The sequence below is a fragment of the Oncorhynchus tshawytscha genome, linkage group LG14 (genome assembly GCF_018296145.1).
Source record: "Oncorhynchus tshawytscha isolate Ot180627B linkage group LG14, Otsh_v2.0, whole genome shotgun sequence".
Classification (NCBI taxonomy): Eukaryota; Metazoa; Chordata; class Actinopteri; order Salmoniformes; family Salmonidae; genus Oncorhynchus; species Oncorhynchus tshawytscha.
Genome location: NC_056442.1, coordinates 40571420 through 40588651, shown reverse-complemented (window position 1 = coordinate 40588651; position 17232 = coordinate 40571420). Strand labels below are relative to the sequence as shown.

Here is a 17232-nt window from a genome sequence, read left to right as displayed (position 1 = left end):
CAGAGGCAGTTTGGAACTCTTGAGTGTTGCAACCAAGAACAGACCATTTTTATGCGCTTCAGCAATCGGTTTTCCCATTCTGTGAGCTTATTTGGCCTACCACTTCGCAGCTGAGCCATTGTTGCTTTTAGACGTTTCCATTTCTACCACTTACAGTTGACCGATGGAGCACCAGCAGGGCAGAAATTTTATGAACTGACTTATTGGAAAGGTGGCATCCTATGACGGTGCCACGGTGAAAGTCACTGAGCTCTTCAGCAAGGCCATTCTATTGCTCATGTTTCCCTATGGAGATTGCATGGCTGTTTGCTCGATTTCATACGCCTGTCAGTAACGGGTTTGGCTGAAATAAGCAAATCCAGTAATTTGAAGGGGTGCCCACATACTTCTGTGTATATAGTGTACTTTTCGTCATGCAGTGTATGTATGTCTAAGGGTAAAACCCTTTTGCTCGGATTTGACTGTTTTTTTTATCTTCCATGGCCGTGCCCTGAAAGAGCGACTCCGGTTTGTCCAGTTGCGCAATCGCCAGATAAACAAACTGAATCCACTGTGAAGCTGATAAGGGTGTGTTTATATTTTCACAGCAGCTCTCCAATGAGTTAAAATTAGCTTGTCTACACTCTTGAAAGCAAAGGTGTTTTCACACAGGAGAGAGAAAGATGTATACCTGTGTGCTTGTCGGTTTGGTAGTTTGGTAATTGCATATATTTATCACAGTGTTGTGGTTAAAGGAAAGAGATGCAAAAGTAAAGCAAAACTGCATGGAAAACTGTCATCGTAACTGGTAAGTCCTTTTCCAGTGATTTCCATTCCTATTTTATTAATCAATGTTGGATAATCAAGACCAAAGATGAAAAAAACATGTTTTTTTTAATCTTCCCACCGGCATAAATGATTTGAGTAATATCATAAACTTGTATTATTTACCTTCCCATATAAGATTTTTCTTTAATACTTTTTTATGCCCACTTTCTCCAGGAAGTAACACAGGCATAGGGAAGATGACAGCGCTAGATCTGGCCAGAAGAGGTGCCAGAGTCATCCTGGCCTGCCGCAGCAAACGGAGAGCTGAGGCCGCGCTCGCTGACATCGAGGGTGAGAGGAGATTGAAAACTCTTTGACCAGTTTAGCCCCTATAATGGCCAGTAGTGTATGGCTAGTCATTTTTTTTCTGCGGCGGTTTTAGGATTTCTCTATTATAATTTGTGTATGAAAATAGTACTTTAACATAGAAATGTGTTCTATAGGAGAGCGGGAGCAATGAAGTGGTGTTCATGCAGCTGGATCTGGGGAGTCTGAAGTCTGTTCGCTCCTTTGCTGAAACCTTCCTAAAGACTGAGTCCAGACTCGACCTGCTCATCAACAATGCAGGTGTGGCTTGCAGTGGTTGTTTTCCTCAGCGCTACGGCCCTCTTTCAATACACGCAACCTTGTACGAGACTTAATGATATTGTATTTAGTCTTGTACAGGCCAGTGGAGGACCATCCTCAGTGTATTTCATAAAAATATATTTTTAAACATTTAAAAAGTTATCCTTTTTAGAAAACTATACTAAATATAATCACATCTTACCTAATAATTGATTAAAACACTATTTTGCAAAGAAGGTCTACAGTAGCCTCCACAGCACTCTGTAGGGCAGCACCATGTTGTAGCTGGTGTACAGCTAGCTTCTGTCCTCTGGGTACATTGACTTCAATATAAAACCTAAGAGGCTCATGGTTCTCACCCCTTTCCTTAGACTTACACAGTAATTATAACAAATGCCAGAGGACATTATCCAACCTACCAGAGCTATTGCAGAATGAACTGTTGTTCACCCAATCAAAGGATTAGATAATGAATCTAGTACTGAAAGCATAAACTACAGCTAGCTAGCACTGCAGTGCACAGTGTGGTGAGTAGTTCACTCAAAGAGAAAGACAATAGTTGAACAGTTTTGAACAAATGAATTTATTCCAAATTGAAGGAGAAGCAAGAGTGTCATTTTTCCCCAATGTCACTTAGCTAGCAAATGCAGCTAATTAGTTTAGCCTACTCAAACAGAGGGATGCTATGTTAGCTAGCTGGCTATGACTATCCAACACAACACTGGAACTCTTCCAAATCCAGGTAAACTTCTGGATTTACAAATGTACTCCCACCGGGGCCCAACGGTGTAACTGCTCACTGACTGTGTACTGTAACGTTACTGCATGATTGTATGGGTTTACAAACACATTAGTTCTATTAGCTATGCTGCTGTCTATGACGTTACTTTAGCAAATATGGTGACAACGATGTAAACTGTGTGTAGCGGCTTGGAATTTTTTATTTATTTTTGTTTTTTAAATGGGGATAAACATACCTGAATTTGTCCAATAGAAACTCTCGTTTGCAACTGTTGGACTAATGATTACACCTAGATCAGCTAGATGCAGACAAGAGTGTGCAAGGCGGTATTGAATGTGTCACTGTCTGTCCATGTGTCTGTCTGTCATAGGCTAGGTTGTAGCAACCTCATGGGTATAGGGAAAATGTTAGTGTCATGTAGGTTCCTAAACCTATCGCTGTTACATTGAACTGGGGGAATAGAGTATGAATGACAGTCATCCAATATACTGTAATAGAAATAAGGCCATGCTCATGAAAAAAGAAGAAGAATCCTCCCTCATCTTAAATGGCACTGACCGCTACTGGTAGACAGCCTTTTCCAGATGGACTTGAAGTTGGTGCTTAGTGAGGTGTCACAAGAGCCTGTGTACAGAGCTGGAACATTTCATAGAGCTGGAACATTTCATAGAGCTGGAACATTTCATAGAGCTGGAACATTTCATAGAGCTGGAACATTTCATAGAGCTGGAACATTTCATAGAGCTGGAACATTTCATAGAGCTGGAACATTTCATAGAGCTGGAACATTTCATAGAGCTGGAACATTTCATAGAGCTGGAACATTTCATAGCGATTGAACATGCAGCCAAGGTGTTGTAGGCTACAAATTATGCTCCAGCCAAAAGAGCTGGCTGGACTGCTGTCTCAACTAACCAAGCCTGCCAACCATGGCACATGGTAATACCAATCCAATATTACCCACGTAATATCCTGACACCAGTGTAGACATTTTGGAAGTGAGGCAGCTGGTATCAATCTGAGTAAAACATGTTTTGTAGTATTTAATGAAGCCAAAATGGAAATAAGTTACTTCCCCTTTGTTTCAGGTATTTACATGCCAGGCACCACAGAGGACGGCTTGGGGATGATGTTTAGTGTCAACCACATCGGTCCCTTCCTGTTGACCAACCTGCTGTTAGACCGTATGAAGGAGTGTGGTCCGAGTCGAGTGGTCAACGTGTCATCCATCGGTCATAACTTCGGCACCATCGACTTCAACTGTTTGAGCACTCACAAGGAGTTAGGAGTTGGAAATTCTGCCACAGATGTTTTCAACATCTACGCCAACAGCAAGCTGTGTAATGTTCTCTTCACGCATGAGCTGGCCAAGAGACTGCAGGGCACAAATGTTACCTGCTACACCCTTCACCCAGGTGAGTGCACTATATCCCAGTTATGTATAAAATCTTCATTGTGCCCAAGTATGGGTTAGAAGGACTTGTCCTGTATTGATTAGTTGAAATGCAGTATTTTTATGCATCCCCCGCAGTGTGGATGGTGGGTGGCGATATAGGAGGATGGGCTCATTGTAATGACTGGAGTGGAATGGTGTCAAACACATCAAGCATATGGAAACCACATGATTGGCTCTGTTTCATTTATTCCATTCCAGCCATTACAAAGAGCCCATCCTCCTATAGCTACTCCCAACAGCCTACTCTGATCCCCATGTGTCTGAATAATAGTACATTTATTGGTTTGCAAGTTTTAACCAATATAAATGTGGGTTTATTTTGTTTTTCAGGAGCCATCAACTCTGAACTGTTTCGCAATGTCAGCAAGGTGTTCATGATTCTGATGAAGCCTTTCCTCATGTTCTTCTTCAAGGACACTGTGGCGGGGTCTCAGACCACCCTACACTGTGCCCTGCAGGAGGGCCTGGAGCCCCTCTCTGGATGCTACTTTTCTAACTGTACAGTCAGGAACCTCTATGCTAAGGCCAGAGACAATGCGGTGGCCAAGAAGCTATGGGAAGTCAGTGAGAGTCTGAGTGGCCTATCCTCTTAAGAAAACCACTGTGAATCTCCAGTTTTAACTGGGCTTCAACCTACTAACCAATATGCTGTGTTCTTTCAAAACAAATCTGTAATTCTTTCAGTTTTGCTTTATAAAATGTACATGAATAGAAATACATGGATGAAGCTCTTGCTTTTTCTTACCTAACATTGATTTATGGGACATTTAATTAGAGACGTTATTTATATTTCTTACAAAACAGTAAATAGGCCTAAAATGTTAAGAATGTTTGTCTTGATTGTTTGTTTTTTGATGGCTCCAACTACTATTCATAGCTTTTGCCTAAGTATCCTCCTAACCATTTATCAGCTGAATTAGAATTTAAAGATGGCACTCATGCCTGCCCTACAGAGAGAGAGAGAGATGAGCATGAAAGCTTCAGTAGAAGAATCCAAACAAAGCAAATAAGAAGAAAAGCTAAAATGCCCCTGTGCTGTCCAATGGGGTGTGGTTTAAGCTTTCCCGCAACTCGATAGAAAGTAGAGCTCTTTGCGCTGCAGAGTAACCATGAGAATAACTTTACGGTAAGGAATTCTAGACCATGAGAATAACTTTACGGTAAGGAATTCCAGAGGGCGCAGTATGTGCTATGGGTTCTCTTTACTGAGTGCTACACATGATCTGAAAGATCAATGGCTGCCTTTCTTCTTGTTGCTGGAGTGGTATTGGTGGCCTATATGATTTTTCATAACGTCTTTGTCAAAGGGGCAATATGCAAAAGCAATGTGAAACAGCATGAGAACTCGTAACAGGTGTCTGTTTTTGTCAATGCTTCCTGTATTTCCCCACATTGACACAGGAGGAAAGTTCATGGCACTGTTATGTAATAATGTAGAGTAGATGTCATTTTCTTTGCCTGTACATTTCATGTATATAGCATTCTTAAATTCATTTGTCTTTGTGTATTATTTCATTGGGGATTTTTGAATGATTTCCCTGGTTATAAAACTCAACGAACACTCTGCTGCAGGTTGTAGGGGAGACTGGGGGCAATTGTAACAGGGGGTGTTTGTAACAATTAGAACTTCTCCAAACAGAAACAAGTTAGAGTACAGTACATGCCCATTTAGGTTATCTTCCTGGTTGAAGAGGTTCTGGTTGCACTGTGTTTTCTTGTATTGTCTGAGCCTTAATGTCCAAGAACTCGAGCGATCATCATTTTCGTCACTTTCTGTTAGTTAAACATTGACATTGTTGTCTCTTGCTAGGCACATGGGGTTTTGTGTCATGGCTGCTGGGTTGGGGGCAATTGTAACACAGTGTTAAAATGAACCTAAGCCAAATGATGAAAATAAAAAAGTGATTTTAACTTAGTTTTGTATAATTCATAAAAATCTTAACATTAAATATCCTTGGGGTCCTGTAGATTGCCAAATAAGTTGTCAACAGATATCATTTGGGCACTATCAGACTATTCAGATGTTTTGAGAGGAACTGAATGGCCATTCACAAATGGGTGTTACTGTAAATATTGGTTGGTCATACATATTACATATGTCTATGATAATGTGATAATTCAAACAGAAGTATTTGAAGTTGAATTTGGTTTATTTTTTTAGGTGTTACATTTGACCCTGGCACTGGGGGCAAATGTAACGTCCAGACTGTGGATTAAAGTCAGTATTGTAACCCGACTGGTTTATGTACTGACCTATGAATGATTAGGAGACTGATGTAAAAAAATGACTGGCATAGTTCAAGTGATCTATATATAGAGTAAAATATATATTTTGACATTTGCCTCCGATCTCCCCTACATTGCATTGATCCTATAAATACTAATTCTCCAGGAAGTAACACAAGCATAGGGAAGATGACAGTGCTAGATCTGCCCAGGAGAGGTGGCAGGGTCATCCTGGCCAGCTGCAGCAAGCGGAGAGCTGAGACTGCTCTCGCTGACATCATGAGAATGAGATGTTCAACAATCTGACTTCTTCGCATTAGCACATTTTATTACATCACAACCCTCGTGCGGTGGCAGTCATAAGTCGAAGTGAAAAGAGGCGTTTTGGAAAATGATAAATCTATGAATGGTTCGGCATCAATTGTTTAATTAAATTGGGACAGAGTAACAAAGAAATGCCTGTGTCCTGTAGGAGAGGGAACAATGGTGGTATTCATGCAGCTGGACCTGGGGAGTCAAGTCTATTCGCTCCTTTGCTGAAATCGTCTTGAGACTAGACCCAGATTGAGCCTGCTCATCAACAATGCAGGTGAAGGAGGATTGAGGTGGTATTGTTGGACCACTCTTTTTCTGGGTGTATCTCGATAATTCTAAACTTTTCTCTCTTCCCTCTACCCTTTATTTGTGCTGACCTGTCCTGTTCATTTGCATCAATGCAGGATGAAAGAAAGGCTGTGAGGAGATGAAGCTACTTAAGACTATTGAGATGCACCCTGAACTCCCATCAACCCATAGAAGTGATTACGGATGAATGATGTCTCGTTTCCTCTCAGGTATTTACATTCAGGGCAACACAGAAGACTGCTTGGGGATGATGTTTGGTGTTATCCACATCGGTCATTTCCTGTTGACCAACCTGCTTCAGGACAGTCTGAAGGAGTGCAGTCCGAGTCGAGTGGTTAATGTGGCGTCCCTGGGTCATAATTTTGGCAAAATGTATTTAAACTGCTCGAGCACTTAGGGAGTAGGCAAGTCTGCCATGGATGTCTTTAACATCTACAGCAACGGCAAGCTGTGTAATGTTCTCTTCACCCATTGGCCAAGAGACTGAAGGACACAAATGTTACCTACTTCAGCCTCCACCCTGGTCAGTGCTGCTAAGTCAGGTTTATAAAGCTTTTGAATGTAATGGTATCTGCAGTTTTCAAGTTAGTTCTACCTTGGTTGAATGTAAAGTAGAATAAAATGCCTAATGATCCAGTCCAAGCTCTCCTCTGTCCTGGCACCCCAATGGTGGAACAAGTTTTCCCCTAATATCAGGATATATCGGGATGGTAGTCCCTGACCATCTTCCGACAATGTCTGAAAACCTACCTCTTTAAAGAGTATCTTAAATAAATCCCACAACGATATGTTGTCTCACCTAGCTATCTTAAGATGAATACACTAATGTAAGTCGGTCTGGATAAGAGCGTCCAAAGGACTAATATAGATTTTTTTTTAAATATATGTTTTATGAATGGATAACTCAACTCTAGTGTTTGTTTTTTTTCTCTTGGGTTTAATCTAACCTGAGCTGGGCTGTTATGCAGACACTGTTGTTAATGCTGTTGAAGGTCATCTCCATGTTGTTCTTCAAGAACACTATGTTGGGGTGTCAGACCGACCTGGATGAATGAAGACAGCTTGTCTGTTGAAACATTGGTTATTAGGTTACTAAATTATTGCATCTGACCTCCTAGAGTGTGCCGCTCTCCTTTTTATTTTTCAGGGGTGTCAGACCAACCTGGAAGCCCCTCTCTGGACGCTACTTCTCCAACTGTACAGTCGTGGCCAAAAGTTTTGAGAATGACACAAATATTAATTTTCACAGTCTGCTGCCTCAGTTTGTATGATGGCAATTTGCATATACTCCAGAATGTTATGAAGAGTGATCCGAGGAATTGCAATTAATTGTAAAGTCCCTATTTGCCATGCAAATGAATTGAGTCCCCAAAAAACATTTCCACTGCATTTCAGCCCTGCCACAAAAAGACCAGCTGACATATCAATGATTCTCTCGTTAACACAGGTGTGAGTGTTGACGAGGACAAGGCTGGAGATCACTCTGTCATGCTGATTGAGTTTGAATAACAGGAAGCTTCAAAGGAGGGTGGTGCTTGGAATCATTGTTCTTCCTGTCAATAATGGTTACCTGCAAGGAAACACGTGCCGTCATTGCTTTGCACAAAAAGGGCTTCACAGGCAAGGATATTGCTGCCAGTAATATTGCACCTAAATCAACCATTTATCGGATCATCAAGAACTTCAAGGAGAGCGGTTCAATTGTTGTGAAGAAGGCTTCAGGGCGCCCAAGAAGGTCTAGCAAGTGCCAGGACCGTCTCCTAAAGTTGATTCAGCTGCAGGATTGGGGCATCACCAGTACAGAGCTTGCTCAGGAATGGCAGCAGGCAGGTGTGAGTGCATCTGCACGCACAGTGAGGCAAAGACTTTTGAGGGATGGCCTGGTGTCAAGAAGGGCAGCAAAGAAGCCACTTCTCTCCAGGAAAAACATCAGGGACAGACTGATATTCTTCAAAAGGTACAGGGTTTGGACTGCTGAGGACTGGGGTAAATTCATTTTCTCTCCAGGAAAAACATCAGGGACAGACTGATATTCTTCAAAAGGTACAGGGATTGGACTGCTGAGGACTGGGGTAAATTCATTTTCTCTCCAGGAAAAACATCAGGGACAGACTGATATTCTGCTAAAGGTACAGGGATTGGACTGCTGAGGACTGGGGACTCCAGGAAAAACATCAGGGACAGACTGATTCTGCTAAAGGTACAGGGGTTGGACTGCTGAGGACTGCTGAGGACTGGGGTAAATTCATTTTCTCCAGGAAAAACATCAGGGACAGACTGATATTCCTTACAGGGATTGGACTTTGGGGCATTTTCTCTCCAGGAAAAACAAGGGACAGACTGATATTCTGCTAAAGACAGGGATTGGGTGAGGACTGGGGTAAATTCATTTTCTCTCCAGGAAAAACATCAGACAGACTGATATTGACTGGGGTAAATTCATTTTCTCTGATGAATCCCCTTTTCGATTGTTTGGGGCATCCGGAAAAAAGCTTGTCCGGAGAAGACAAGGTGAGCGCTACCATCAGTCCTGTGTCATACCAACAGTAAAGCATCCTGAGACCATTCATGTGTGGGGTTGCTTCTCAGTCAAGGGAGTGGGCTCACTCATAATTTTGCCTGAGAACACAGTTATTGAATAAAGAATGGTACCAACACATCCTCCGAGAGCAACTTCCCCCAACCATCCAGGAACAGTTTGGTGACTAACAATGCCCTTTCCAGCATGATGGAGCACCTTGCCATAAGGCAAACGTGATAACTAAGTGGCTCGGGGAACAGAACATCGATATTTTGGGTCCATGGCCTGGAAACTCCCCAGACCTTAATCCCATTGAGAACTTGTGGTCAATCCTCAAGAGGCGGGTGGACAAACAACAACCCACAAATTCTGACAAACTCAAAGCATTTATTATGCAATAATGGGCTGCCATCAGTCAGGATGTGGCCCAGAAGTTAATTGACAGCATGCCAGGGCAGATTGCAGAGGTCTTGAAAAAGAAGGGTCAACACTGCAAATATTGACTCTGCATCAACTTCATGTAATTGTCAATAAAAACCTTTGTAATTATACTTCAGTATTCCATAGTAACATCTGACAAAAATATCTAAAGACACTGAAGCAGCAAACTTTGGAAATTAATATTTGTGTCATTCTCAAAACTTCTGGCCACGACTACAGTCAGGAACGTCTAAGGCCAGAGACGGCACGGTGGCCAAGAAGCTATGGGAAGCCAGTGAGAGTCTGTGTGGACTAGTGAAAACCTACCCCTATGACTCAAGCTCTCCTTTCTGTGCAAAATGATTTTTGACATTTGAGTTGACTTACCCTTTAAATCAACCAACAGTGTCAGGTATTCTAAAAGTGCTTACTCATTTGTGATTCGTATCGAGGATTGATCTTGTGCATTAACTTCTAAGCTCTTAGGCCTAACCCACGTGACTTAGGGTGTTCCACTCTGCCCTAGTAGATATCATATCGGGAACATAATGAAAGGACCCACCCAAAACGGTGGATGTTGGAATCAATTCAATCATGAAGTGGCAAACGGAATGAAGAAGCATAGGCTTACTGGGCAATTCAAGACTGAAGGGAATAAAGTACATGTTGCTCAATGAAGCTGTTGTGTATTCATTGGTGGTTGTATTATAACTGTGCCAGCACCTAACAGTGCATCCATTCATATTTCAGATCATGTATTCTCATTCCTCACCCAGCTCTCTACATGTGTAGCAATTGAGCCTTGGGAAGAGCATTTACAGATCATGTGGATATAGCAGAGGAGCTGATGCTGTTTGTTGCCTTGATCATATGGATTGGAAAATGGGTGAAGAGTACTGAAATATCCTACTTTAGAACTAAAATTACTGGTGTAAAACTACTCCAGTAAAAAGCAGCTCATTTAAAAAGTACTCAGAGTAAAAGTAATTGAGTTACTTTTAAAATATAAAAATTGACCTGGATAATTAGCTAAGATTACCTGAACGTTGTTACACATGATCTTTTCCATGCATTAAATTGAAAAAGGAAGAGGGAATGGATGTACAGTAGTAACTAAGTACATTTATGTTATGATTTATAACAAAGTACTGAAATATCCTACTCGAGTAGAAGTACTGTTACTTTAATTACATTTGACTAAAGTTTCTGTAAAATGACTGACTTAAAAACACTCAACCTACAAGTACTCGGATAAACGAATTAATTAGTATAGAGAGTAGTTGGAATTAGTTACTTTACACCTCTGCAAAAAAAACATAAACTAGCAGAATATGTAATGATGCCTGAGTCGTTCGTGATTGGGAATATTTAATTATTCAGAGTGATTCACTTGAATGAAGTAGAACGCCTAAAGAGGAAATAAACTACTACACTGCCCACAAATAATTTTGATTAGAATGTATACCCTCAATATGGAGCCGATTTTCATGCAGATTACAAATACGACATCTGGTGGAATACTTCCGTACAGCAACTATAAATTAAACCCGGAAACGCTTGGCGTAATAAAACAAAAACGGCGCATGCTGCAGCAAGTTAGTCTGCTGAACTTTGATAGCTTGCAAACGGCATTAGTTTACCAAATTTAGAAACAATGCTCGGTACTGTAATAATGTCTTAAATTTGCGTTGTATTTGATACTTTATTAGAACATGTTCAGCGGGTGAAGATGCTGCTGTGTGACACTGAAAGGGAAGACTGCTTTTGTAACAGTTTAGTTAGGCAAATGTTGTTGCCTTGCTACGTGATGGGGACTGTTTTAGTGTGCTCACGTTTCAAGTGCGTTCATGCTGAAGACCTTTACATTCAAGTGTGTTTTGTTGTTCCCTAGGGAGCAACACTGGTATTGGAAAGGCTACTGCTTTGGATTTGACCAAGAGAGGTGCCAGGGTCATCCCTGCCTGCCGCAGCAAACAGAAGGCAGAGGCTGCTGTCTATGATATCAGAAGGGTTAGAGGAGCCTTATAGATGAAATAAATAATGTAAATATAAGATTGTGGAGTCAGCATCTCAATACATACTGATTTGAGATTTGTTTAACCTGTCTGAAAATGTATGGTGTTTGAAATCCACAGTTTGATTCCTCTGTTTTATAGGGAGCCGGGGGAACGAGGTGGTGTTCATGCAGCTGCATCTGGGGAGTCTGAAGTCTGTTCGGGGGAACGAGGTGGTGTTCATGCAGCTGCATCTGGGGAGTCTGAAGTCTGTTCTGGGGAGGGGAACGAGGTGGTGTTCATGCAGCTGTCATCTCATGCAGCTGCATCTGGGGAGTCTGAAGTCTGTTCGAGGTGGGTTCATGCAGCTGCATCTGGGGAGTGGTGTTCATGCAGCTGCATCTGGGGAGTCTGAAGTCTGTTCGGGGGAACGAGGTGGTGTTCATGCAGCTGCATCTGGGGAGGGAAGTCTGTCGGGAACGAGGTGGTGTTCTGCAGCTTCTGGGGAGTCTGAAGTCGAGGTGGTGTTCATGCAGCTGCATCTGGGGAGTCTGAAGTCTGTTCTGGGGGAACGAGGTGGTGTTCATGCAGCTGCATCTGGGGAGTCTGAAGTCTGTTCGGGGGGAACGAGGGTGTTCATGCAGCTGCATCTGGGGGTGGTCTGTTCATGCAGCTGCATCTGGGGAGTCTGAAGTCTGTTCGGGGGAACGAGGTGGTGTGCAGCTGCATCTGGGGAGTCTGAAGTCTGTTGCAGCTGCATCTGGGGAGTCTGAAGTCTGTTCTGGGGAGTCTGAAGTCTGTTCGGGGAACGAGGTGGTGTTCATGCAGCTGCATCTGGGGAGTCTGAAGTCTGTTCGGGGGAGCGAGGTGGTGTTCATGCAGCTGCATCTGGGGAGTCTGAAGTCTGTTCGAGGTGGGTTCATGCAGCTGGATCTGGGGAGTGAAGTCTGTTCGGGGAACGAGGTGGTGTTCATGCAGCTGCATCTGGGGAGTCTGAAGTCTGTTCGGGGGAACGAGGTGGTGTTCATGCAGCTGCATCTGGGGAGTCTGGGGAAGTCTGTTCGGGGGAACGAGGTGGTGTTCATGCAGCTGCATCTGGGGAGTCTGAAGTCTGTTCGGGGGAACGAGGTGGTGTTCATGCAGCTGCATCTGGGGAGTCTGAAGTCTGTTCGAGGGGGAACGAGGTGGTGTTCATGCAGCTGCATCTGGGGAGTCTGAAGTCTGTTCGGGGGAACGAGGTGGTGTTCATGCAGCTGCATCTGCAGCTGGGGGAGTCTGAAGTCTGTTCGGGGGAACGAGGTGGTGTTCATGCAGCTGGGGGAACGAGGTGGTGTTCATGCAGCTGCATCTGGGGAGTCTGAAGTCTGTTCGAGGTGGGATGCAGCGATCTGGGGGTGGTGTTCATGCAGCTGCTCTGGGGAGTCTGAAGTCTGGGGAGGTGGTGTTCATGCAGCTGAAGTCTGTTCGGGGGAACGAGGTGGTGTTCATGCAGCTGCATCTGGGGGGAGTCTGAAGTCTGTGGGGAGTCTGAAGTCTGGGGAACGAGGTGGTGTTCATGCAGCTGTTCATGCATCTGCATCTGCATCTGGGGAGTCTGAGTCTGTTCGGGAATGAAGTGGTGTTCTGCAGCTGGATCTGGGGAGTCTGAACGGGGGAATGAAGTGGTGTTCATGCAGCTGGCTGGGGAGTCTGAAGTCTGTTCGGGGGAACGAGGTGGTGTTCATGCAGCTGCATCTGGGGAGTCTGAAGTCTGTTCGCTCCTTTGCTGAAACCTTCCTAAAGACTGAACCCAGATTGGGCCTTCTCATCAACAATGCAGGTGTGGCAGAGAGGGAATGTAAACATTAATTCCCAATACATAAAACGTACTTCCTCTATTAAATTAACCCTAATGAATCATGGATAAAATAATTCTCATTTAATGACAAATACTTGGCCATTATGTGTTGCCTTACTCCGTCTGATCTCACTGTATGTCACATTGTTTGCCAAGTCACTATTACCCCTACCTACATGAACATACTGTATTACCTCAACTCCCTCTTTCTTTCTTTTTTTTAGCAAATATTTATCTTTTTAGCTCTACATTCTTGGTTATGGGCTCGTAAGTATTTCACGGTAAACTCTACACCTCTTGTATTTGACCAATAAGATTAAATTTGTTTTAGGAATGCTGGGGCCTGGCCACACTGAGGATGGGTTTGGCATGGCGTTCAGGGTCAACCACCTAGGTCACTTCCTGTTGACCTGCTTGCTGCTGGATCGGCTGAAGCAGTGTCAACGTGTCGGCTCACCTACACCCGGCTAGGCTCTGTGGACTTTGTCCTCCTGGGTACCCACAAGGATCTGGTGCCAGGCCGGTCTACCTGGCTTAACTTCAGGGCCTACTGCCACAGCAAGCTGTGCAATGTGGTCTTCAACCGGGTGCTGGCCAACTGCCTGGATGGGACAAGCATCACCACCTACAGTCTCCACCCAGGTCAGTAGCCCTCCACCTACAGCCTCCACCCAGGTCAGTAGCCCTCCACCTACAGCCTCCACCCAGGTCAGGAGTTCTCCACCTACAGCCTCCACCCAGGTCAGGAGCTCTCCACCTACAGCATCCACCCAGGTCAGGAGCTCTCCACCTACAGCATCCACCCAGGTCAGGAGCTCTCCACCTACAGCATCCACCCAGGTCAGGAGCTCTCCACCTACAGCATCCACCCAGGTCAGGAGTTCTCCACCTACAGCATCCACCCAGGTCAGGAGCTCTCCACCCACCTCCACCCACAGTTCTCCATCCACCCAGGTCAGGAGCTCTCCACCTACAGCCTCCACCCAGGTCAGGAGCTCTCCACCTACAGCCTCCACCCAGGTCAGGAGCTCTCCACCTACAGCCTACACCCAGGTCAGTAGCCCTCCACCTACAGCCTACACCCAGGTCAGTAGCCTGAGAGGGGAGCTCAGACCACCCTGCACTGTGGGCTTTAAGAGCATATCGAGCTGCTGAGTGGACGCTACTTCTCTTCCTGTGCACTACAGGACGTCGGTGCGAAGGGGCGGGATGATGCTTTGGCCAGGAAGCTGTGGGAGGTGATTGAGAGGCTATCCGACCTGTCCTGAGAGACTGATTCTAGCCACGGCAAAGATTTTGGAATATACTGACAAGATATTGGACACTCCTCTCTAATGATGGGAATCAATGTCCGTGAAGGCAAACGCAGGCGGGAGGAGGTGGGAGCAGGCTTCTCACTCTCTCACTCACATCATGCCTAGACTAATGCCTTGTTATCACCAAGGATGGCTTTTAAATGTATGGTTTTTCCTTGTATGTTGGAATTCATTCCTTTTACATTGTTATTAAATATTTGCGTTTATATTAGTTATGACCATTTCTTGATCTTAGTCAGCAATAACTTATACTTGCTGGCACATTGCTATTTATCTTTATGGAGTCAGTTAATAGACTGTTAATAAACAAATTACTACAAAGTATGAGGCCAGGTGAGTAATATAACGTCCTCCTACACAACTGCTTTATATTTAATTTATGCATGGATGGCAGGAAGGGAGGAGTCATCGCTCTCACTTCACCTATTCCTCCATGGCCATGGTCCTAGTGGCCTTTAATGACACATGAAGAAAGGGCTGTAGTGAAATCTGTTTATTTTTGTTTTAATGAGAGTAATTTATGCTGGTTTTGTGGCACAATGCCATGGAAAGGGATTGACTGAACTTTCCCACAGTTATCAGTCCAGCCATTCATTACATTCACTAGGACAGGGTAGCTACACTTAAATACTCACCATGAACTTGCAGAAACTGAAGGAACTGCAGTTATGGTATGTCATGACACACCTTGTGTTCAGCACAGGGTAAACAAAAGATGGGACCCAACCCAAGTAGTGGTCCTAAGGATAGATGTTCTTCAGAACTTACTAATAGTATAATAAACAAACAAGGTTTATGTATAGATCTCTGTTGAAATGCATGTGGTAAAATATTTACGGGCTATTTAGTTTTCAATTTTTCATTGTGGTCAATGCGACGATATATTACACATTTCAGTTCAGCATTGATAAACATAAAAGTGTGTGTTCATACCCCTGTGTGGCTGTCATGTTTTCCTTGTACATCAGGGGGCAGTAGCGCATCACCGGTCATGCCTTGTAACATGAGTTTGCCTCGTAAAAGGCATGAACTGTAATACACAATGTTATTAAATACTTTTATATTCGTATCTAATGATAATTTCTTGATCTTAGTCAGCAATAACTCATAATGCTTTCTTTATGGAGACCGATAATATACATTTTAATAGACTTTGTTAAACAAATGACAAAGTTCGAGTATTGGGCCTGTTGAATAAAAGAACGTCCCCCTACACCACTGATTCAAATGTTATTTTTTGCATGTTTAGAAGAAAGGGAGGAGTTATTTCTGTCGCTTTGCCTATTTCTCTATGGCCACAGTTCCCAGGGGCCTTTAACAACACGGAGTGGAAGCATGTAAAGTGAACAAAATGACTTTCCGATGAATGATGTGCCATTCTGAAGAATGTCCTACTACAGGTCCAATGGACTTACATGATGTGCTTATTATCTCACAATATTCAGGGAAGGAAAATTACAAGTAAAAAAGATAGGAGCACTACTTGGGTTCCATACAGAACAGATGTTCTTCGTGGTTACTCGTTAACCACGAAGAATCACTACAGACCCTGGTTCGATTCAAGGCTGTATGACAACCGTCCGTGATTGGGAGTCTCATAGAGAGGAGCACAATTGGCCCAGCGTTGTCGGGGTAGGCCATCATTGTAAATAAGAATTTGTTTTAACTCAACTGCCAAGTTAAATAAAGGTTAAATAAAATAAATACAAATTAAATTCCTTCTCCATCAATCTTTACACTTGGCAATATGCATTGGGGCAAATAGCGTTCTCCTGGTCCGCCAAACCCAGATTAGTCCGTCGGACTGCCAGATGGTGAATTGTGATTCATCACTTCAAAGAACGCGTTTCCACTGCTCCAGAGTTCAATGGCGGCGAGCTTTACACCACTACAGCCGACGCTTAGTATTGCGCATTGTGATTTTAGACTTGTACAGTTGAAGTCGAAAGTTTACGTACACTTAGGTTCGAGTCATTAAAACTCATTTTTCAACCACTCCACAAATTTCTTGCTAACAAACTATAGTTTTGGCAAATCGGTTGGGACATCTACTATGTGCATGACACAAGTCATTTCTCTCGACAATTGTTTACAGACAGATTATTTCACTTATCATTCACTGTATCACAAGTCCAGTGAGTCAGAAGTTTAGATACACTATGTTGACTGTGCCATTAAACAGCTTGGAAAATTCCAGAAAATGATGTCGCCCAGCAAGGAAGAAGCCATTGCTCCAAAACCGCCATAAAAAGCCAGACTATGGTTGGGGACAAAGATCATACTTTTGAAGAAATGTCCTCTGGTCTGATGAAACAAAAATAGAACTGTTTGGAGGAAAAAGGGGGACGCTTGCAAGCCGAAGAACACCATCCCATCCGTGAAGCACGGGGGTGGCAGCATTATGTTGTGGGAGTGCTTTGCTCCAGGAGGGACTGGTGCACTTCACAAAATAATTGGTTTGAGGACGGGTGATTGTGGAGGCCTGATGCAGCACTCCATCACTCTCCTTCTTGGTCAAATAGTCCGTACACAGCCTGGAGGTGCGTTGGGTCAGTTTCCTGTTAAAATACAAATGATAGTCCCACTAAGCGCAAACCAGATGGGATGGCATATGACTCCAGCTTCGCCTCTCCCGAGCCCATTGGGGAGTTGCAGTGATGAGACGAGATCAAAATTGTGGAGTTTTTGTCACACAACACAATGCCACTGATGTCTCAAGTTT

The 17232-nt window shown here is 43.6% G+C and overlaps 1 protein-coding gene, 1 long non-coding RNA gene and 1 pseudogene across 3 annotated transcripts; all 3 read left to right on the top strand.

The window, feature by feature from the left end:
* Positions 1 to 41: 41 nt before the first annotated feature.
* Positions 42 to 5487, top strand: LOC112267203 (dehydrogenase/reductase SDR family member 13). Its single transcript, XM_024445411.2, has 5 exons — positions 42 to 787; positions 982 to 1098; positions 1251 to 1374; positions 3205 to 3531; positions 3903 to 5487. The coding sequence occupies exons 3-5, from the start codon at positions 1278 to 1280 to the stop codon at positions 4163 to 4165; spliced, it is 687 nt and encodes a 228-aa protein (XP_024301179.1). The 5' UTR covers positions 42 to 787; positions 982 to 1098; positions 1251 to 1277; the 3' UTR covers positions 4166 to 5487.
* A 115-nt stretch (positions 5488 to 5602) lies between these two features.
* On the top strand, positions 5603 to 10071 carry LOC112267204 (annotated as a pseudogene).
* A 1666-nt stretch (positions 10072 to 11737) lies between these two features.
* On the top strand, positions 11738 to 12725 carry LOC121839278. Of its 2 annotated transcripts, XR_006078846.1 has the most exons (4): positions 12018 to 12069; positions 12171 to 12224; positions 12321 to 12595; positions 12685 to 12725. It is a non-coding gene; the product is annotated as an uncharacterized LOC121839278 (long non-coding RNA). The 2 variants fall into 2 exon arrangements; XR_006078847.1 differs by lacking the exons at positions 12018 to 12069; positions 12685 to 12725 and adding an exon at positions 11738 to 11792 and having other exon boundaries at positions 12321 to 12629.
* Positions 12726 to 17232: the final 4507 nt, after the last annotated feature.

Bases quoted from the DNA above. Each gene is read 5' to 3' on its own strand.
- LOC112267203 (XM_024445411.2), top strand. From the start codon at position 1,278: ATGCAGCTGGATCTGGGGAGTCTGAAGTCTGTTCGCTCCTTTGCTGAA. The intron at 1,375-3,204 runs GTGTGGCTTGCA...CCTTTGTTTCAG, and splicing joins CCTGCTCATCAACAATGCAG to GTATTTACATGCCAGGCACC. The intron at 3,532-3,902 runs GTGAGTGCACTA...TTTGTTTTTCAG, and splicing joins CTGCTACACCCTTCACCCAG to GAGCCATCAACTCTGAACTG.